This window comes from Channa argus, chromosome 22, assembly GCF_033026475.1.
Source record: "Channa argus isolate prfri chromosome 22, Channa argus male v1.0, whole genome shotgun sequence".
NCBI classification, from domain to species: domain Eukaryota; kingdom Metazoa; phylum Chordata; class Actinopteri; order Anabantiformes; family Channidae; genus Channa; species Channa argus.
In genome coordinates, this window is record NC_090218.1 from 2937552 (window position 1) to 2961132 (window position 23581).

Consider the following 23581-nt stretch of genomic DNA (forward strand, 5'->3'; position numbering starts at 1 on the left):
TTTCAACAGTTAGTACACGTAATAAATTAGAACAGTTTTGAACACTTTCCGTAGAAAGGAAAAAATAAAGCAATAACCATTGTGCATGGAGTCCTTTTCCAAATGTTACTGCACATGGTCAATGACTGTCAGTGAAAGAAGGGAGGACGTGGAAGAGATTGGGGTTGGCGGGGTGTGAAGGGGGAGCTGTTAGTATGACTACTGGTCAGTGTTTCGAAGTGTTTAGTCATGGCTCTAGATAAAATTCAGTCTTGAGATACTGGTTTTTATAAAAATGTAGAGTCTCCCAGAAGGCATCAGGGTGAAGAGATGATGGGATGGGTGTATTGGGTCTTTCTGGAAGATGCAGAGGCAGCTTGTGAAGATGTGCTCCAATGAGGACAGGGAGTGGCGGCTTACGTCCTGGCCAGTGTTTATGACTCTCTGGAGATCTGTCCTGTCAGCTGCTGAACAGTTAGCACTCACATTGCGAGGCAGCACGCTAGAACTCTTTCTACTGTATACAGCAGGTACGACAGCACAAGCAGCTGCTTACACGGGCTGGTTTTCTTTAGTGTTCTTAGAAAGTAAAGTCAGTGTTGTGCCTTGTACACTAGTGCAGTGGTGTTGGTTGTCCAATAGGGACATGGCAAAAACTACAACACGACCCACACTGTAATCAAACTGAATGATCCTTCAAATCTTTCGACCATTCAGGCCACATGTTGACTTAGAGGTGGAAAAGTCCCTAAGTCTGGGCTTCAGGGAAGAAAAGTGACCCATTATCACTAATTTTGAGAGCACAGATTTTATCCTGTTGGCCTTAAAGAAATCCCGGTGTTGTTATGATTATTGGACTGCACACACTGAAAGTGAACAGTAGTTTGCAGCAGTAAAAGCCCATATTAAATATAATATAGTATATATATATATATATATATATATATATATATATATATATATATATATATATATATAGTAAATATTAAAACGGACCTAGTTTAATTTAAATAAAACAGGCTAATAATATTTAGATTAAGATATAGACGGAGTCAAATTTCTATGTAGCGGCAATATGTAGTGTTTAAATGCCGGGTGTGACTTTTATAAAACACATCTAATCAACCAATCTCTGGTACGCAAATGCAGCTCCTGCCATGGAGAACTCCTGAAGGCGTCATAAATCAAAGTATAACACTGCTTTCTTGCTGTGGGGGCTGCTATATTCAGGAGGCACATTTCAATTCAGCAACAGCCGCCATCCTAAATGTGCTAATGATTTGAGTGATGGCAGGGAATAATCCACCAGCGCTCAAGCCGACAGACGCAAATTAGACATGTAAATGCTGACCTTTACCAGTGGCATTTGAAATGAGCTGTCGGAAGTGATCTGGCCCACCGCTTGCTGTCACCTTTCAGCAGAAGCCTCACACGTGTGTGCTGGCAAAGCGAACGGCCTCATGTCTCTGCTCCTTGGTCTGACTGTTCTTTTGGAGCCCCGGTTAACCTTGACCTCTGAGTTGTGTTGCCATTTAGCCAATAAGCATAAGTGCAGCGTCACAGGTCGTCGCGAGTTTTTGTGCAGCAGTGTGGACACCTGCATGATGCTGATGATATCGATAACCAGACTGTAAACAGGGTCGCCTCAAATAACCAGCTAATAATGAATTGCAAATGGGCCCAGGTATTGATCCGACATTGGCATTTGGGATGTGTGGAGAGAAGGGGGTGGGGAGGTTGGGTAGTCCGTGTCAATGATTCATCAAGCAGCTCGCTTTTGTGAGAGGTGGCCTTTGACTGTGAGCTTGTCACTTGCTCTTGTTATCTGCTGTTGCTCTCCGGCTTAACGCAAAGCCCCCCCCTCCCCCACACAAAAGGGGAAAGGGTGGACGGAGGGGGGGAGCCAATTATTGGACACGCTGCCTTGATAGTGTGGCTTAACAGCTGGCTTATTGAATGGAAGATGGGAGGGTGCTGCTGTGTGTGTCTGTGTGTGTTAGAGAAAAAGAGATGGTGAGGAAGCATAAAGCCTTGGCTGCACGCCATCCTGGTGAGCACTCATGGTATCCTCACTCAATCTGGTGTGTTGCATGCACTCGTTCTCCAGGGCAGCCAGCTTATCACTGTGTCAACATCTTTATGGGGCTCTAAATATACTGGGATCAATACAAAGTCTTCTGAGACATTCATCTACTGTATCACAGCAACAGAGATATTCATCTGGCCTGTGCCTTGCAACTTGGATTTCCTACAACAGAGTCCTTAACAGGCTCCATATGCTACATCAATATGTTTCAACACAGTATTGTTATGATGGGCAGTGGGTATAACGTTGCACTCAAATCAAATTAGGGGAAGTCGAAGAATTGAAGTGTTAATGATACTCATGGATGGAGTCTGACCCCTACAGTATTTGAGACCGTTAGCAATTACATATATTTTGTAACATGTAACATGGACTAATGAAAGAACTGCTGCACAGCAATATCTATAAATGCCAAACAAGAAGTTCTGGTCAGTAATAAATCAAGAAAAAGTTCTAGTGCCCAATGTTTCCAAATACTTAATAGCAACATAGACAACAATATCGGTGAAATCACACTTCGACTCTTCAAATTTCTTCTTTGCCAGCTGGACTTTTTTGTGATTGTGGTACCTGTGTGCACACGGTAGTGGGTTTCCAGCTGGTGCTTGAGGCTGAACTTCTTCCCACAGCCGTTACATTCATAGGGCTTTTCCCCGGTGTGGATGCGTTTGTGGCCTTTCAGCGTGTTCTCATCTCGGAAGCAGCTCCCACAGAACTCACACTCGAATGGGTGGTCCCCTGCTGAAATGTGGAAAGAAAAGGCAACGTTTACTTTATCTGATTTGAAAAGGCAAAGCTAACGTACAACCGCTGCTGAGTCGGAAACACAAGGCTTTGTATATTGTGCATTTACAAGAATGAATTAATCTGAACACCGGTAAAACTCTGACTTTGTGTTAAAGTTATTCTGACAAACATGAATCTTGTTAAGCACATTTTTTATTTATGCACAGTGCCTGAGCAACAGATGTTATGCTTTAATGTACACCCATTTAAAGGCTTTAAAGCCAGCAGACAAATGTTACCCATCTTTTTGTCTTTCTCTACAAATCACCTGCACTGTTGTTATGCTTTGTGCAAAAGCCTTAAATAATTGTAGCCTGTCATGGCTGTTCACTGGCCATGAGATGTATTATTGACCATGCAGTCCCACTCTCACAATGCACTAATGGATACCCTGACTGATGTCGCAAACCTGCAATAATAAGACTTTTGTCATCATAGATTTTTTTTGTCCTTTGATATATATGTTTTAAATACTCTTCTTCTTATAGGCAAGACATCGTACAAGATTTTACAAAGCCTTTAAAAAAAATGTCAGAGGTATTGGATGAATTTATATGCAATTAAACTGCTTTTACATCACACTTTGTTTTGGATGAGCACAAAGGTTAAGCTCAGCACTTTTCATCCTGCAAAACAAAACCAGAGAAAAGCCACACTTGATTTTGTTTTACAAAGATTGACTCAATTCCCATGTCTTCAGTACTGAGTATTTTTTTACTGGAATATTTTCAAATGGTGTAATTCGTTGGTCAAGGTCATATTAAATAACTGGAACCAAACTAGAAATTAGGTTATAAACATACATATATTGCTATATACATTTTCATATCTTTACTCTCTGTGCTTTTATTTAGTGTGAGAATTCCATCTGTTTCTATTTGTGGCTCATCTGTCGAATCCTTTAACACTTGGTAAAACTGTATTCACACTTTTAATTTACAGAGCACAACTCTGTCTTAGAAGGGATTCTAAGACATTAGACTTATTTCAGACACCAGACTTGCTGTGGATGTAGAGTATGTATGCCTTCGAAAATGAAAACGACAACAGGCATCACATTCTGCTCAGGCTGCCAGAGTGAGTCCCCACAGGGAAGCTGTAATGCATATTCAGATGTCAACGATCAGGGATATTATGATTTGCAGGAGGCTCTCACCAGCAGTCCACAGACTAATTGTATTCCCATGTTTGATGAGGAACTCCTTGCATCATTTGCCCCCCCCCCCTCCCCCCTCCCCCCTCTCAATGTTACACTCACCATCCAAGTAATGGTGTGGATATTTATTAATGTATTTCACTCCACCGCTGCAGGTTTAAGTCACCATCAATGACCTATGCCTTTCATTATCTGCCTGTCCAAGCAGCAACATGCCAGAGAATAAATTGCATTTCTCGTTATGTGCTACTGCTGCTGTCCTGCTGTTAACAGACAATTTCATGGTCATGGTGCATATTTTATTTAGGATTTTATGTCTGTACATTTAGTATGAAGCCTTTATTTGGTTTATTTGAGAGAGAAGAGCCTGATAGAGGGACGAAAGAGGAACGCGAGATGGATACCCTTTAAATGCCGATCACATATTGGTTGTGCTATGCTATCATGGAAGAAAACGTTTTCGATGCCTTGTGATGTTGAACGCCTTCCCATTAAAGGGAAGCTTTGTTGGGTATGAAGGGGTGTCGGGGGGGAGGGATAAAACCGAGGCAGGAATGGAGCAGGAGATGTGGGTGTATATGGTGGTGGCTGGGTAAAAATCAATAAAAGTGACAGTCTTTATTTGTCTGCATGAAGTTATCAGTGGCTCCCGCTGTAAGACATTGTGCTCTTTCTAGCGTTTCAACCACAGCAGAGATCACAATCCATCACGGAGCTCTGTGGGCTCGCACGACGCTACAAGAATAATAATTGAGCTCAGATTCACCTGCCTTTAATTAGGGCCTCCGATCACACCAGCGAGTGGGATGCTAATACACAGAGGAGGCCTATGAAGGGTTATTTATGCTTAATGTCCTGTTGCTGTGCTAACGTCTGCTGTTGGAAAACATTATCAAAAATCTCAAATTAGTAGGAACTGGCTTGCTGTTTTTCCCCTTAAAAGAATACCCCAGGGTTTCTGCATTACTTTACATTTACTATAAAACATGTACATTTTACAGTAGGTGTGGTAATTTTTCTTGGATTCTATCACTTCCGCAGGCCTGCAACCACAGATTGAGATGCTCAAGTATTCTTTTTAAGTTAAACGATACTTTATTTTAACTGTCACTTTTAAATCAAAATTGCCAACCAACAAAGCAACAGCAACAGCAACCCTAAACTACATCAGGAAAAGATGCAATACTATTGTCCACTACTGGTTGATTATGTACAATTAAGAGACACCTGATTTCCTATTGTGCTCATTCACTTATTACAGCAGGGTACAGATATGATTGAGTCTCTGGTATCAGCTGAGGCAGAAAAGGGACAGAATGGCATAAAATGCCAAATGGCTGCTGTCCAGTTGTAGCATCCTATATGTGCATGTCATGTATGTTATCTCGTCTAGCCACTCGGGGACGCCAAAGTGCAAAGTTGCACTGCAGAGCTTTAAATAAATCAGATACAATTCTATAATCACTTTGTGAGGATGTAAAGGGACGGACAGGACTTCATTTTGTCAGGATATTCTCACGGGGCCTGGAGATTAATGGGGACATGTCCTCTCTCCATCCCAAATCTGTCACTATTACTTCTATTCGCCCCCTCTCCTCCTCTCTCATCCCTTTATTTTCTCCTTCCTTCCTTTCTCTTTTTCTCTGGTGTGACCACATGGCAAGGAGGCCATAGATGAGGACTTAGCACAGTGAGGTGGAACCACAGCACAGTGAGTGGACCCTTGGGTGCCCCCAAGCACCACCACCTGCGTCTCCTGTCCCCTCCCTCCCAGTCATCTCTATATTTACATCCCCTCCTCCCTGTCATCTCCTTTGACACCCCAAAGGCCTGCTGAGGGTTCTTGTGCCCATGGGCACCCAGGGCGTGTTCATTATATACAGTAAGAGGCTGTAAATCACCGGGCTCCATCACTGCCAGGACCAGAGCTGGCTCATTCTCTGTCTCTCTCTAGATTCAATCCAGTTCTCTCTCTCTCTCTCTCTCTCTCCCCCCCCCCCCCCCCCCATCTCTGGCTATAGCACTATCAAATACAGCTGCGAACACAAAACACCCCGCTACAGCAGACAGCAAATTGGCTCAGAGTTTCAAACACACACACACACATACACACACACCCACTCAGACACACACAGACACTTATATACAGACAGTGCACAACAACGGAATATTAATGAAGGCCTGGTCTGTACAGAGAGAGCGTGTGTGTGTCTGCCTGTGTGGTGTTAGAGAAGGGGAACAGCACAACTGACATGGCTGCCACTGTTATAGCCCACATCGTGTATTTGTAATATATGAACAAAAAGGCATCAACATATATAAATAAATACATATGTTTGCATTTTAAGAGACTGCAAGTGGAGGGGGGGAAATAAGGTGAGAGATGGAGAGATGGCAAGATTAGGGTGCTGAAATAAACACATCAAATGTGTTTTCCCCCTTGTCCTAAATTGTGATCTAGTGTCAAAGCCCACACCAGCAAACTGCTATCAAAAGATAAGGCAGCAGACAGGTAAAATGAAGTACACGTAATGAATGTCCATACAAGCGCTTTTGTCACTTTCTGTTGTCAGTCGATAAAACAGAATAGTGATTCAACCAATAACCAAGCTATATCTAAAGATTTCTACGGTAGATGAGCTGCCACAGGGTTGAAAAGTGTGAATTGAGATCTTTGTTTTTACGGGAATTCTTGCTCAGATACCTGCAGGTAACTGATTTTTATTGCAGGTAAGAGCTTTTCTGTCTATGCATTTGTGTGCAGAAGACCACTGTATCAATGGAAACAAAGACACCTTAGTGATTTAAGCTCATTAGCAATACCCCACAACTAAACATCAACCTTGAAACAGTAACAGTGTTTTTTTCCCCCATTTACTTTCCCTGTTGCAGTGTCTGTTCAAAGTCCAGCTGAGTGATGAGAATTTTTGATGACAAGTGTGAAAGAAGAAATGAAAAATCGGTCAAAAACAAATTAGCAAATGGCTTAACAGGTGGTTGAAGCAGACATGGAGATGGAGCACTCAGTGCAAAGGATAAGACTTATGTTACGCTTTAACGTTCGAGAAAATACTGCAATGCCCCAAACCTCCAAAATAACACGCTGTACCAAAATGGCTGCATGCACTCCCATGTAACTACTTTAACTACTCTGTTATAATGACAAGTCGTAGATGGAGGTTTTTACTGTTGTTTTTCTTTTGAAGACAGTGTAGCTTTAAGAAACAAAGTGTCCTACTAAAACAATAAATATGTATAAAGTGTTACCAAATCAAATCAAATAATCTAATGAATATGAATCAAGATCCTGTTTATTCTAATCTCTGATGTTTTATAATTAATCTTTCATTTTTGTGTTTATATTCCCCGCTAATTGAAAAGAGCGACATACTACTGGGAAGTAATTATTTTAAAAATTACAGGAAAACATTAGTTCATCAAGGCTGCAGCTTATGTCATCTACCTCCAACATTAAAGGAGAAAAAACCAAGGCAATAAAAGGACAAACCTAGCTCTGAAACCTAGTGACAGCAAAGTATAAAGTGACAGAAAATCTACATACACAAGTAAAGCAGAAATGCCTCAAAATAGTATGACCTACAGTACTTGACTAAATGTACGTAGTTATTTTCCTTCATTGTTAACAATAGACAATATTAGGTAAAGTGATGTTACAGTTAACGTTACAGTTATTCAAAGACAGTTTAGGTTTAACTCACCAAAATCTCCTAAATAAGTGTCATCTTACCAAGCATAGAGAAGAATCTTCATTCTTAAGTACATTCAGCACCAGACTAGTGGAGCCTGTTGATATTGAATGCAGTTTGAGCAGGAGATGGTGGAAACTATTTCGGGCTGAAAAGCAGTACTGTGAACGCCTTTCTGTTTTGTACAAAAATGCTCCGATTCTTATTTAATTTAGATTTAGAATTACCATTAATCTAAGACACTTGTGAACATAATTCAAACACAAGGCCATAAAGGACAGTTTAAAGTAAAGTCAAAGTGCAACGTTAATACGACAAAAAAAAAAAAAAGGTTAAACTACAGTTCATTTGAATCGAACAAATAACTAAAGAGAACCTGCTGTAGACAAATGTCCATGTTAAATTGATTTTGATCTATGACAAACACAACGGGCAAACATGTAGATACACCTATACAACTGTCTGGCTCTGGTTGTTTCTTTGCACAATTTTTGCCTGGTTACCCAGCAAAGAGTGAATGAGATTATTAACATCATAGTGTAAATATAGAGAAACACCATGCCTCTACTTATATTTTTTTGGAGGCTAAATTAGGACCTATTTCTGGTGCCGATGATGGCTGTGTGAGTTGCTGACTTTATAATCCCCTGACAAAAGGCTCCACATCATATTTAAACGATTGCTTTCACGGCTGGCTCATTGTGATTTAACAGACGCCCACAGTGGGATGAGGTTTAAAGTGGCACAAGGCTGCAAAGACTCATCTGCAGCTCCAGAGACAAGCTGAGGTGACATTTGCATTGCTCGAGTGGGCAGGTGGATCAGAGATGCAGCTTGTGTCCTCGCCAATGTCTGGAAGACAGAACAGATGTGTGCGCCGCTACTGTACCGGTGGCTCTGACCACCCCTCACCCCTAAACCCCCAGCCCATAACACCATCACACACTAATGGTGTATTCGCCTGACTTGTAAATAGGGCCGACCGCTCTCATCTCACTGCCTTTCGTTTCAAATATTTATCCGTGAGCTGGTGAGCTAAATCGGCTCTGACAGTGAGACTGTTATTTAAGGTCGCAGACAGGCGGCTGGGTGAGAGAGAGAGGGAGAGAGGGGGAAGAAAAAAGCATCCATCCCTCGCTGGTGAAATGGGATTCATTTCCATGTGTTCATATTCTGTCATGGTAGCGTTTTTTTCCCTCTGAATAGCCGTATCCGTCAGGCTACCTCTGCTCCCTTGCAACAATGTATTGGTATCCTGGGCTCGCCTTAGTAAAGAGCACAGAGAATTACTAGTGGACGGAAGAAAAAAAATTACAGTCACTGTAAATAAGCTTTGCCTGAGTGCTGCAGAATTCATTTATTTCGCTGACCTAAATTAATGCTGTTTATTCAGCTGAGCTGAAATAGCAGTGTAACTGTGCAGGGATAACATAATTCAGCCTCGTTTCCTAAAATAAAACATGCTTTTCAACTTTGTATTATAGTGCAAGCTGCATTTGTCTATGACAATTCTTGTCATGGAACAGTGTAAGGTTTTCACAGGTTTCTCTGTAACATTACTCTAATACACAAGTGGAGTAGAGGGTGTAGTAATATACTAAATATGACAAAAATAATCTCTATAATAAAGCACAAAGAAAATTTACAAGAGCACCTCGATGTTTAAGGTTGCTAGCTGAAAGGGCCATTGCGTGTGTACATTTCAACATGAATGCTAATAGTTGCTCATACTATGGAGACTGTAGTCTTTGTCAATCTGTTTCTGAATGACTCTTCCACATGACATCATTCAATCTTAAAAAAAATAAATACATTTAAAATAGCTCATGTTGAAGAAGGTATTATCTATTTTTAAACACTGTTCAACCACAATATTAAAACCATCTGGCTAATATTCTGAAGGTCACTCTTTTCCAAAAAACAGCTCTGACGCATCAAGAAATTGACTCAAAATCTGATGACGTCCCTTGTTATCAGGCATCCTTTAAAGCCAGCAGGTTGTGAGCACGGGCCTTTAAGAATTTTACTCCTATACTGCACCTCTTCCCCAGGTAAACAAGAAACATGCACCAATTAGTGGTTACATAATGCAAAAGAGCAGGCCACCTTCTTTCACTGCTCCATGGCCAAGTCTGCCTAATAAATCCAATTCCATTGCAACAATATAATCAATCTTATTCACTTCACCGAATGATGGCTATAATATTGTGGCTCATTGGCGTAGACTGTGCCATGTGAAATGTCTCATAATAATCACACATGTAAATACACATAATAAAATAAGTTGAGAGGTGTTTTTCTCTTGAAATGTTACGAAATCTTCCTAAGTGGTTTGTCTACATCATAATTCAGCAATGAAGGATCCATTAATGCCCTTTTCCGATTACTGCAATAATGAAATCTTTAGCATTCAAACACAATAACACAAAAGATTTTGAGATAAATCATTTATGTCAATATAAATTATTTCTGGAGTGTTTGCTGTGGTCCTCTGGTTGTGTGGTAGAAGCATAACACATTCAACTGTGCTCTTTTGTAAATAAAAGGGGCACAAAAGGTGATTCAAGTGCACTGAAAATACTTATTCAACCACGACACACTGAGTTGAGTCATTTTCTGAGCAGAGACCCTGCTGCAGCATTGACTGGTGCACCTGCGCCCAAAATGTCTTGTACTAGTTGTCATAATCGATACTTCTATGAACAGTTGAGGCAGCAACTTGCCCTTTTAGCAGATTGCCATGCTGTTGAGGGAGCCATCCATTTAAATCTTGACCTTGCCACTGCAGTGGAGATGGGTAGTGAGTGCTTCTACTGACCTGTGTGTGAGCGTAGGTGACGTTTGAGTGCAGTATGGCTGGGAAAAGTCCGGTTGCATTCACTACAAATGTAGCTGCGAACGCCGGCGTGAACTTCCATGTGCTGCTGCAATGCTGTCTGGGTCTGGAAACGCTTCCCACAAAGCAGGCAAAAGATGGCCATGTCGGAACCTACAGAGAAAAAGGCACAACAAGGGAGTAAGTGGGGAGAGCGGCAAAGCATGACATTATTTCTTTTACCAAATGTTATGACTTATCACAACTTAGATGGTAATGTTGTGACTTCACATTTCTGTCTTTAACATGTCTGTTGTTGGTTCCAGATCTCAGCAATTGAAAACTTTACTGTTATTGGAAGGAATAATGGACAGAATTACAAAAGAAAAATTCAACCTTTTTCTTTTGCTACCTTTGCTACCCACAGTGACAACCAATGTCAACTTTCCCCAAACAAACAACACTAAGGGTTCTTCATGTACACAGTGATTATAATGCACAACAACAACTCAGGTATGATGTCGTGGGCTCAGACAGATTGTAGTTTAGTAACGATGCCTCAGGTTTACATGGAGCCTACTGTATTTATAGGATTAAAGGTGCACAGAATACTCATGTTTCAGGGTGGGTGTGTACAAAGATAAAGATCTCCTATGCAATACTTCAATCGAATCTTGACTCTAGCGAGCAGTGTGCATTTTTCTCCAGCAGAGATAAAGAGCACACAGTTGCAAGTACACAAACACATAACACCGCAAACACAGGAACACACACACATGCACAAACACACAAACAGTTGCACGCTCCCTTGAACACACTCCCTTCACACTTTTTCAATTACCAGGCTGGGAAAAACTCTGGGGAAGGACTGAGTGTTTGGAGCTCAGTTTCTATTTCATCAGTCAATAACACATCTTTGGAGCAAAGCTGACACTAATTTAAAAATCTATGAAGAGCAGCCCGCCTCATGTTCATAACTACTGGAGGAGGAGGAGGGCCCATGACAACCTCCATACCAGATCAATCACTGTCTTGGCTGCTCTGTACACGCTAAAGAATGGTGATGGAGGGAGGATGCACCGCTGGAGGATGATGATAGGAGAAAGGGTAGAGGAGAGCTGCAGGAAAGCAGGTAATGATAGATTCATAATGGAGAAGGTGGTGATGTAGATGCCAAAGGGAGAAAAAAAATCTAATTTTGCTGCATGTAGGGGAGAGAAATAAATATTGACAAACCTTCCCTTCTGTCTTCAGTTTTGTCTTTGATTCATTTTGTGCATTGCAGGAAAGACGGCAGATGTTTCTGCAGGAGAGTCAAATTTTCATTAGATCCTTGTTGATCTTGAATTTGGAGGCAATACTCTAATTTGTCAGCTCTGCAGAGGAGACGTTATATACATGGTCCCAGAAGAAATGCTACTGGATTGGTGACCCATTGGCTTTTTCTTTAAACTCACTAATAGGGCAGTTGAAAAGTTCAAAATATTTTGTTCTATTGAGCAGATTGACATTAAATATACCCAGCACTTATGGTGCATTAAAAAGAACCTTTCTAATTCTAATGCCAATGAGGTGCTTTCTTCTAGCTCCACCTCAAATAAAAAGTTCTTATTTTAGCCACAGCACTGGTGATGCAAACAGAATCCTTTTGTAAGACACAATTTAAATTCAGTGTTGTTTGTTTGCTTGTTGGTTAAGGTTTCAACTCTATATGCTGTCTTCGTCTATTAATCTTCTTTTAATCAAATTAATGAAACTGCAATGTTTCATTAGGACAACCTTATTTTCGTCTTTGCTATAGATGACAACAGAACTTTATATGGCTACTAAATGTTGTCATTCACACTGCACCTCATTGTCATTGTTCATGCTAACTATCAAGTTCTTCTTTTAGATTTTTCAGGGAAGTAAACTGAATTACTTCTTCTCTACAACTGCCCATTACAGGCAAATGTAAAACCTCAGTGACTTGTTGTGTGTCACATTATCATTGTATCTGTAAAACTAAATAAAGGTTATGTACATGAAAATGTTTTAAAACAATGTACTTTGTAAAAGATTATTAGCAGTAAGGTTGGTCATATGGTACTAGTATGTATAAATGCAACTGGGATAAATCTAACTAGTGTCAAACTAGTATTCTGCCATGTTTTATTGTCCTGGCCTGTCTGTTTATTTCCTCTCTGTTTTTAATCAATGAAAGGGCTATTGACTGGGGTTGATTGCTTTTTGAATCCCTCTACGAGACCAGGTACTTAAGTGGCTTTGATTGACAAGTCTGCCTCCTATTTACCTCAATTCTCTCTCTACCTGACTTTTACTTCTTACTTTCTCATGTATCCGGGGTCTGACTGTGGCTTAAAAAGGCAGAGGACTCTAGGACTCTCTGGTGGGGGGGGGGGGGGGGGGATTTGAGATTTCACTCAAAGATGGAAAATTGGAGGGAAAAGAGAGGTTTAGGAATGTAAAAGTTAGCTGACCTCTGACCTCAGGTCTGGGCTAAGGCGTGGACATGGTGGAAATACGAAACCCAGATACACACACACCCACACACACAAACAAATCTCACAATCTGAACAAAAGTGGAAGGGCTACACTTAAAAGAGTTTTTCTTTGAAGTCAGAGCAGTTACAGTGGCGAGTCACATTGGGTTGAATGCCATGTAATATGTGTCATCCAGCGTGTATCAACTTTAAAATAAGTCAAACAGTCACTGCTTTGATAGGTGTGTTTTCAAAGCAACATGAGACAGATGGAGAGTAACACAGAAAGCAAACAGTGTGACAACCAGAGAAAAGTGAACTGGTGCAGAATAAACTTGCCACTATAGGAAGTAATTTACATTTAAACAGGCTGCTTTCTAAATCACACAAAACCATTGCAAACACTCAAAAATTACAACTATAGGACCCATACTCTACTTGAGCAGAAGGCCTTAATGGTAGAAAATAGCTAATTAAATTAAGTCCATCTTTCTCTTCATTAACACGAGGGAAGGGTCCAACTACCTCTACAGCATCTACAGTCAGATGAACAAATGAACGGGACCATAGCCATCTCATTCCTCCTACAGTACAGAAACGGACGCTTTGGTTCTTCAAGAAGGCTCTACTAGCCAACAATGGGCTTCTTTAAAAACACCAAGGATGGAAACATAAATCTTAATTAATGAAAAATTATGTTCTATGTAACTTACTCCTAAAGTTAAACTGACAGACACAAATGTGAGCTTAAAACAATCCTGTTTTGTTGCAATAACCTTTCAAAGTTAGATCCACACTTTCCACAGTCTGGGAAATCTACTGGCTACTCGCCATCATTTTCCATTTGTGTCTTAAACTGCAGTTTGGAGTAAAGTGTAGTGTGAACCCTGATTAGAGCTAGACTAAATTAAGTGCTACAAACTATACAGTCAGTACAGGGAATAATGTCTGTGTGTTGGAGGAAAGTGAGTAAATGTGTTGTCGGCTGCTGATAGATGAAGAGAGCAGTGGAGAGATAAAAAAGGAAGGAAAGGTGGGAGAAAAGTAGTTGACCCAGGAGGTCCATTACAGTGTAAAATTGAGTCAGCCCAAAGTGACACCTGAAAGGAGGAGCTGGAGAAGCTGGAGCGGTGGGGGGTTCTTAGTCTCAGTCCTGTTTAGCTGTTTTGGAATAATTTACCTCCTCTAACCAGCCTCGCTCTCTTTCTCCCGCCATCTATTTATAAAGGCCCTGGCAGTTTGTGGATGTTTGTGTATGTGGCCCCGGCAGTATCTTAATGGGCATGGAGTGGCAGGGCTGCTGTTATTTAAGTGGAGGACGGACAGAGGCCGGTAATGGAGAGGAATACTCCCCGATGGGAGGTGACAGTGGCCGGATGGGCACAGAGCAAAGAAATGGCCTAAGGTTAGAGGCAGGCCATTGAGTATAGGTACTTTTACTGAATATGACATGCAGCAAACACCAATGTACCTAAAAGCTCTTAAAAAGCAGAGGAATTCTTAAAATATTTTAGTCTTTGAGATTTTCAATATATCAAACCCAATTTTTATAGCCATTTGTGATTTTGGTCCACAAACTAACAAACCAGTCTGCAGACTCAGAAAATCTATCAGACAGTCGTAGAACTCATAAAAAAGGTCTTTGTCTCACATTAAGAAAAAAAAAAAAAAAAAAAAGACTTTCCTGCTTTTCACATTTGGAATTAACAGATTTAAAGTATAATAAAGACTATTATAGTAACATTCAGCTTAGTTTAACAGCTCCAAGATGATTCAAATAAGCCTTAAAGTCTTAAAAGCCATCTTTAAATCCATCCCTAATGCTTGTATGTCTTGGACTGTAGCTGAGACAGTTAAATGTGTCCTGACTGTGGTCTGCAATGCAGCGTGCTGAACAGAGGACCTGCCAGAGTTAATGAGGCAGAGAGCAGCGGGACCTCAGCACAAGGTGTTCAATCACAGGCTATTACCACAGCCCTCAACCTCTGTGACGCTCTTGTCAATAGCAATCTATAGTAAGCTATAGTTTATCTATAGAGAGGAAAGAATAGGGACCGAATGTAGGTGTGTCACACACCTACATTAATTGCAGGTGTCTTAGTTTGATTCAGTTTGACGTCTAATAACATAAAAGTGTTTGCATTCAAGTCCAGCTATATATATGTATATGTATATATATATATATATATATATATATATATATATATATATATATATATATATATATATATATATATATATATATATATATATATATATATATATATATATATATATATATATATATATATACACATATATATATATATATATATATATGTCTTGTGAGTGTTCATATATGTTCCTTGAGTTAACTATTGTATGTTCAGATGGAACATGGAACACATGTAGTCACAAAGAGGAAATCCAACTATTCTCAGATTCCTTTGCGGCTTTCTTTGGTTTTTCACAGATCAAGTGAGGTGTCGAGGAAACTGACCAAACTGCCAATAATGCCGCTGATACGACAAATATGCTGAAGGCCAACAAAGAAAATAATAGTAGACAAATAGGCAACATTTGCTGAATGAGAGTTTTTCTGTATTACAGATTGATACCACAAATGTACACACACCTTTTTAGGTGGCTTCCTTACTTTCCATTAGCACAGGCATCCTATTTTTTCATCCTGAAGGTAAACACTATGTGTCAAGGTTAAACTCATTGGGCTGTTCATGATTTTTTGACTCATTTCTGCCTTTCTTGTCTTGAACTAATCTTGCTCTACACCAGCAAACGCAGAGGCTTCAACAATCAGTCACAACAACATCCATCCTACCAGGTGCTCTGTTGATTTCTCAGCTCTGCTAGCTGCCACCATCTAACCGACAGTCAACACAAACACCAGTCACAACAATTCTGCCTGTGTGGGCAGAGCGAGGTGTGAGGAACAAAAATCAACCTTCCCGCTGCTCTTTAACTTTGCCTAGACTACAAGTGTGTTGTTACTCTAATCTGCAGTCAGGCTTCATCACGCATTAGGTCACAGCTGTTCTGAAAAGGTCGGCGAGCACCTTTTTACCTCCGCCTCCATGGGGTGTCACTAGAGAAACGGATCTTGTTATGAATGAACAAATACGTGCCTTCTGTAATTTATTCTTGTATGCACTGGAAAAGGTCCCAGATGAAATGTTAGGATTCAGTCATCAGTTCTGGCATATTGCTGGCTAGCAGGAACACTGTGGATAACTGTTGGGCCATATAGTTCCACCAAAAGGTGCTCCTCCAGCCCCACCTCTCAAATGAAGACATGCGTCCCCAGAGACCAACATGCTCTCACAAATTAAACATGTACATTGAATGCAGTGACACTGTCATACAGTGTATATTTATAGAGTGTAAAGTTGTTCTCCTTGCTTTAAAAAAAGCCAAGGGCAAATTAAAGGCAGTTTTATGGTTCCGGAGGTTAAGAAAGTTTAATTGCTGCATCCAGCAACATAATCTTCCTCACAGATGGTCATTATCTCTGAACTGGTGATCATAATCCTGTCGTGACTTGAACAAGAAACATGCCTCAATACACCTCGAGCTGCAGCCATCACAGAATTACTTCAATGGCGATGGAATCACAGACGAACATAAACGTGAGACTACGTGAGAGAGGGCCACAAAAATACGAACATGAAACTTTTAATGTTCCACTTGTTGCTGAGAAGAGGACACAGAACTGTATCGATCACCTAATGTCCAGACTAATCCAACGTTGACCATGCACAGCTTGTATAAGGACTTCCTGTATCTGTACACAGCACTCACTAAAATCCTCTTTTCTCAGCCCAGATTAACAATCTGGTTCCTCCTACTGTATGTGCTTCAAAACATAGACACATGAAGCAATCAGTGGCCCAGGATCCACGTAACATGGCACCTTGTGTATGTATGTACAAACAGGGACACCATGAGAAAGAAAATAAGATGTAATGTTTGTGCAACTGCTAATTCATTTAAAACACCTCCACAGAACCACTTATTGATCAAACTGGGGGGGAAGAGAAATAACTTCAGAAAGAGAATGAGAGAGCTCTACATCAGTATGCAGAGGAAAAACCACTGAAGTTAGACAACAAAGTATCAAATGTTTACTTCTAGCCATGCACAGATTTAACGTTATCCAAATCCCATGTTATGGACATGTTTAAAAAGCAAGTTTTGTTTTTTTTTTTTTACATGAAAAACAACCACAACTGAAGATATGTTAAAAACAAGTCTAAATAGGTTTTAGATAAAACAAAAGCACTTATTGGTTGATGCTGAGTGGCCACAGGTAGACAAGGCTTTTTTCTAGATTCTTTTATACCAAAATTGAAACACCCATAACAATAACACACCATCACAAAAGTGGATTTATAGTACAAGTAAATAACACAGAACTGGGACCAAGTGTAATATTGTGTAGTGTTAATAAAGAAAAAAAAAATATTTGAACAACATTGTATTTGCACATTGATAGGTTGAATCCACTAGTGACTTTAGAGATTTCCTAAATGAGAAATGAGATCAAAGAACCTATCGCTCTTCACATAAGGAAATCAAAGAAAAGGCTGTTTCTGTTAAAGGAAATTATAATAACACACAGCCAACAAACCCTGCTCTGCTGTGTTTTGTTTTGTTTCGTCCCTGCCTCCCAGTTCCATCGGGCAGCGATAATTCACATCGGGCCTGCAGCAGCTCTGACATTGTAAGATGAACTGCTCCCAGCTAGATTAATGCCACCAGATGCCAGGCGAGATGCCATATTAATTACCCAGAGATAATGTCAGCACAACCATATGGCAGCTCAACTGGCCATTTAGTTGACAGGGAGAGGTCTTTATAGCAGTGCAAATTTCCTCATCGACACAGCATCACAGCCTCGCCATATTTTCTTCCTACTGTAGCAATTGGAGCACTTCACTATATTTGCACATTATTACTCAAATTGTAGAGCTTACTCAGGATCTGTAGGATGTTATGATGGATAATACTACATTATTAAGAAGGCTTAATGGTCAATTGTTTTTCAGTTTTCCCAATGGCCTCAAGTGTACTTTGATTTAGAGGATAAATCCGTTTTTATCACCAGCCAAGACCAAAATCCACAAATGATTTAATCCTACTAACAAATATTGTCTGTGTAACCAAGTGCCCGGTACGTTATTACTCTTTCCTGTATAGCTCCTTTGTCATCTTAAAAACTATTTTTACCTTGAACAATGCACAGCACCAAATATACAGGAACTATATAATTACTGTCTTCAAAAAAGATATATTTTGTTTCAGTTTTTAAGAATTTTCCATAGTTGCATATAAGCCAGTATAATAATAATTACATTTAGTTCATCTTATATAAACACACATACACACACCCCTCTCTAAGAAATTCTCAAACCATTTTCCTGCATGACTGCAGTGGATATCAATTCTGAAATGTCAGTAGAATGTATTTACCAGTGTTTGTTTGTTTTTCCTCACCACCATGCTGACTGTAAAGATCATAAACGATGCAAGCTGGAAATCATTGTCAACATGAGAAACAGTGGCAAAGCCCTTTATCGTGATTTACAGTTGCACCGCAAGTCTCTTCTGGTTGTGAACTTGCCGATGATTTACAAAGATGGACCATGCTCTCCATCCAATCCAACCCCCCCCCCCCCCCCACTAATACCACCCCTGACATCTTCTCCTCGCCCACCACCACCACCAGAGCTCCCACCTACACCACCCTCCAATTCCCACAAATCCGATTTAATCAGACAACTTGTGCAGTGTGGCTCGGAGTAAGAAAAAGGATAATTAGTAAACAGAGGAGCTACTCGCCAGGCATCATTGGCATTCGCACCGGGTTACTGTGTCGCATTTAAAATGCAGTCTGATGAAGTCTACAGAATCAAACCATTTGTTACTCCTATTGAGGAGGCTTCGGGCTACTGGCAATTAAATTGGAATTAGCACTGGGGAATGAGATACGGCAGATTCATACCAAGGAGAGCGGGGGGGGGGTGGAAACAGAGAGAGTGCTCTGTCTGGACCTGGCTCTGTTCTACAGTGGGTCAAATATGGAAATGATGTAGTTTCTTTTACTTTTGTTTGCTTGTTATTATAGTTAGCATAATTGTAAGCAAAATGCTCCACAGGTTCCTGAATGTGTAGTCTCCATCAAATCTCTTATAACTGACATAATAAAGTGATTGATACTCTCTAAAAGAAATTACTCTGAGCGTAAGAGCAAAGAGTGACAAACAAAGTGGTGCTTTATCAAAGAAAAAAAAACACACACAAATGGGTGACTTTTTGCGTCCTTTATTTCTGATGGCCATATCTCAGTAATCAGTATATATTTACCACTTGAAAACATATGACTGCACTTAAACTCTGAGAGAGTGAAGAAACAAAGAAATGCCATTTGCTCTGCCACAGCTGACTGGGCACAGTGGAACTCAGCATGGACAGAGTGCTAGTCCACTGGCAAAGGGGAGAAAAGAAAAAAAGAAGGGAGGGAGGAGGGATGGATGGAAGCAAAGAGGAGGAGGGGGGGAAATGAAGTGGAAAAGAGAGGGAACAGCTCCTGTGCTACAGCTGGCCTGCCCAACTCTCAGCCAGCCTGGCTATGACAACTGGCTCACTCTTCCTCTGCCGGTTGGGGGGTGTTCAATGAGAGGCGCCTGGCCAGGGCTGCAGAACTGGTAAAGGGCCAGTAGGGGCCTCTGAGAAGGAACTGAATTAATACTAAAGAACTTAAATAAATACATTAAAGACAGTTCGAGTCCACAAGCCGTTACTGTAGGCTGCTGGTGGCTCTTATTTGTTTCATACTCTGCAATCTTTTATCCTGTATTAGCTTTGGCTAGCCACAAACTACAGGTAAGGTATGAAAAATATTGCTGTTAATGAAGCTAGCACTTTATAAAAGGCACAATCTTGAACACAAAAGTGTTATTTTCTTCTTCTTCTTTTCCTTTCGGCAGTTAGAGACAGTTACACTGAGGAAAAGAGGTTAAGATGTTGAGGTTATCTTTGGGAGTGGAATGAGTACATTAGAGGAACAAAAAAGCATTGTATTCACAATTATTATTGTAAAAATATTGTTATGCATCATAGGGAATTTGTATGTTATGCTGCAACAACTGTTAGACAAGTTTTTTTTTAATGTCATATCAAGTGATACAGTGCATATACTGTATATTTCAATATTATATACGAGTGTCTCCAAGACAAGTACGTGTACATCAAAAGAACACTGGCCTGTAGAGAAGAACTGATTCTGTATTAAATTAAAATGCTTAATTTACATTGTGACCCTTTGTGAAATTGCAAAAAGCTAAGCAAAATGTGCTGTGTAGAAGAAAAAAAAAGTAAGTGAGATGAGCATTATTATAGTTAAGTGCGTGTCTGCGTGTGTGGTTGTGACTACATAAATGCACATATGCACTTATTCTCAAGGTTAAATACAAAGATGTTGTTCAAGCGAAGTCCATTACTGCAGGAAACCAATGAAAATAAATGACAACATTCAGTAGGAGGTTTGAGTATCCCACGGAGAAATCTGCACAGCTTGGTCATTTGTATACCCTGTTTTCTCCACATAAAATGCTCAATTGTGTGTTTACAGATGAAGCACCACATTTGAGTGCAGTCCTATTTTTCTCTTTAACAGGAAATGGAGACATTTTCACTCTAAATATATCAGTGAAACTCTCAGCTGATGTAAATTCCTGTCACCAAGATTAATGATCTTGAACATGAAAAAAAAAATCCTTTCAGATCTGATACTGATGCACTGGTTGCAAAAATAAGTGTTTTTAACTAAACCTCTAAGGAGGTACATACAATACAAATGTAGGCTGTGTACATAAATAAGAGAATTTAATCTGTGACAAGTGAAAGGATCAAATGATGTAAACAAACCCCAATTAAAAGCCCTGAGGAATAATACTGGATTTTTAAGGTTTGAAAACATAAATGACAAAAGATGAAAGAAAGACAAAGCAAAAACATGATTCCTGCCCAATTCAAGGAGTGCCAAAATGTCAGTGTATGCTGCCTGTGTCATGTCTGTACAAACCAATGACTAGTAGTCAACTCTGGGTTTTGATTTGCAGACTATCACCATTTTAACTATTCCCTTACTTCGTTCCTCTTTGATCACAAAACAAACTCTTTCTGTCCCACTCCTCTGTTTTCTTTAAACACCTAAACTGTCTATCTTTTCCATGCAGCCTCCACAAACCAGATCAATGTACGATGTTGGAAGCTAGAAGTACAGAAGAGTTTCTGTAAGCATTGTTTTTAGCGAGTCAAACCATGTGAAAGATAATATCATCGCACACTTGCCAAGTGAAAATACAGATCTATAGAGGAAACATATTTTCATTAATGAATAAGGTAAAATATAAGTAGAAACATGTATTTCAGAAAAAAAGTGCTGTGCTGTTGATGCATAGAATAAATTGTTTGTCATAGGGTACCTGTTGAGTTTATGGAAACTTGACTGTGCTACAATATAATGGTATAAAATAAAATGTACACTGTGTCATTATGTTATAGTTATTTATGTCTAACAAATGAGAAGTGGTGTGTATTAGAGTACTTACACTTCCTGTATTTTCAGAGCTTCATGGTGGATGTTTAAAATATGTATATGTACACGCAGTACTGATTGAAACACTGAAATTAAGATTGGAATAATACAATTATTGCCTCCTGCACATCTTGACTGACATACAAAAATTAAAACGAAACTTAAAGCTTCATCAGTCAGCAAACAGCAAAACACTTTGTCACCATTTCTTTCATAAAATTAAATAACATTTGATTTTAATTATCTAACATCTTTAACTGATGCATTTTAACTTTCAGCGCCAACATTTCTTAATTTTCCCCTAATTTTCAGAGCCCCATAAATTTTATGTGTAATTTTATTACACAAATTCACAAAATTGTAATGGTCAAAACAAACTAAGAGACTGGTCACAACAGTATACAACCGAATTAGGGTTCCTCTAGTCATTTTTCATAATACCAATATTTTATTAAGCAATGTTATGAAAGTTATGTGGGTGCCAACAATATCTCATTATGTTCACTTTTGCTACTGCTGCTATTTAAATCTTTTGATCAAGATCCTTCATACACCTCCGATAACATGTGCTACTGTTGCAAATGCCGGCTTGTTTGTCTCAGTTCGTGTTTTTTACTGTAAACTTACAATTTCGTCTTCATTTAAGCTAGATCCCATCATAAGAGATAAAAAACAAGAACAAAAGAAAAACAGATGTTTCTCACTCACAGATCACTCTCTGCTCCCTTAAAGGGTTGTTGTGGCCAGACGGACTGAGACTGACTTAGCCAGCTCCACCCAAACCATGTCAACCTCCCATCACCCCCCACCTTTACCCCCTGTCCTGCAATGGAATCCCAAATCTCTCCTCACCTTCCCAGGATTTATTCTTCTCACTGGCCATCTGGACAGTGGGGGCAGACAATGTAAAAGGAAAAAGGGGGCTGGGGGGACGGGGTTGCAAACCCACATTAGTCACAGGCTCTTAGGTCCTCCGACCCATACACACATATACAGATGCACACAAAAAGGCTAAAGCTAAATGACCCCGACTCCCCCTCACTTTTTCTCCTCTCTGGGGCTGCTGACATCGTCTTTCCTGCTGGACAAAAGGCTTTTAGCACCTCACTCTACTGTCCTAAGCACAACACACACATACACACACACACTCAGCACTCTCCATCCCTTCCAACAAAGACACACCGGGCAGGATGGGGTGTTTGTTTTGTTTTCTCACACAGCTTGGGAAGAATGGTAGGGAGGGGTGGGACAGGGATGAGGGGTGTTGGGGCTGTGAGAAGGAGGCTATCTGATGTGTGTAACCTTAACAGCAAATCATATGTGAATGCTCAGGGAGAGGCATAGCCAAATCGCTACTGGATGATAAAGGTATTAGGTACAATGGAGATGGCATGCCTCTCGGCTGGCTTAATGTAGTTAACGTGGGCCTTTTGTTGGGAGTAGCAGAGGATGAGTACAGGGGTGGATATCTGAGAGAAAAGTCACAGAGCACTACAAGCTTCCATTGTTGAGGAGGTTAACATTTAATGCACATACAGGATGTTTTCTCTGCAGAAGGAATGTGAAGAGAAAAACGTGGAAAGCTGGTGATGGCTGCGCCATTCTTGCAATGCAAAACAATTGTCAACATGCCACAAGGAAGCAGCCGGGCTGTGACTCCAAACACTGTACACACAAGTGTGACTGAACAACATAATTATAAGATATTATGGATTATATTTTTTTTTTTTATTGTAAAAAGAATAAAAAGCAGTCGAAAAAGGTTTTACAAAAAGGTTTGGACCACTAAATTACAAACTGCATCATGGTGTGTTTTAAATACAGAGGCCTAAAAACGAAAATGTAATGATTCATATCGTCTTAGTGCCCATTTGTGTGAAACATCTGGTTGATACCATTCACTTACTGTGAAGAGTGTGTATGCAAGTTAAATGGGTGATTATAGGTATTAAAAAGGCATTCAGGTGGCTTTA

General features: G+C 40.0%; 1 protein-coding gene across 5 annotated transcripts in view; it reads right to left on the reverse strand.

The window, feature by feature from the left end:
- The window catches only part of zbtb16a (zinc finger and BTB domain containing 16a), a 128852-nt gene that overhangs the window by 6305 nt on the left and 98966 nt on the right, over positions 1-23581 (reverse strand). For 3 of the 5 annotated variants that reach the window (XR_010912157.1, XM_067492517.1, XM_067492518.1), the window contains 2 exons: positions 10533-10703; positions 2636-2806 (listed from right to left, as the gene is read on the reverse strand). Coding sequence is in view for 3 of the 5 variants with exons in the window: in XM_067492517.1 (XP_067348618.1) it covers positions 2636-2806; positions 10533-10703 (342 nt within the window). In the remaining 2 variants the exon portion in view is untranslated. The remainder of the gene's footprint in view (positions 1-2635; positions 2807-10532; positions 10704-23581) is intronic. The other 2 variants (XR_010912158.1, XM_067492520.1) reach the window with 1 other exon arrangement.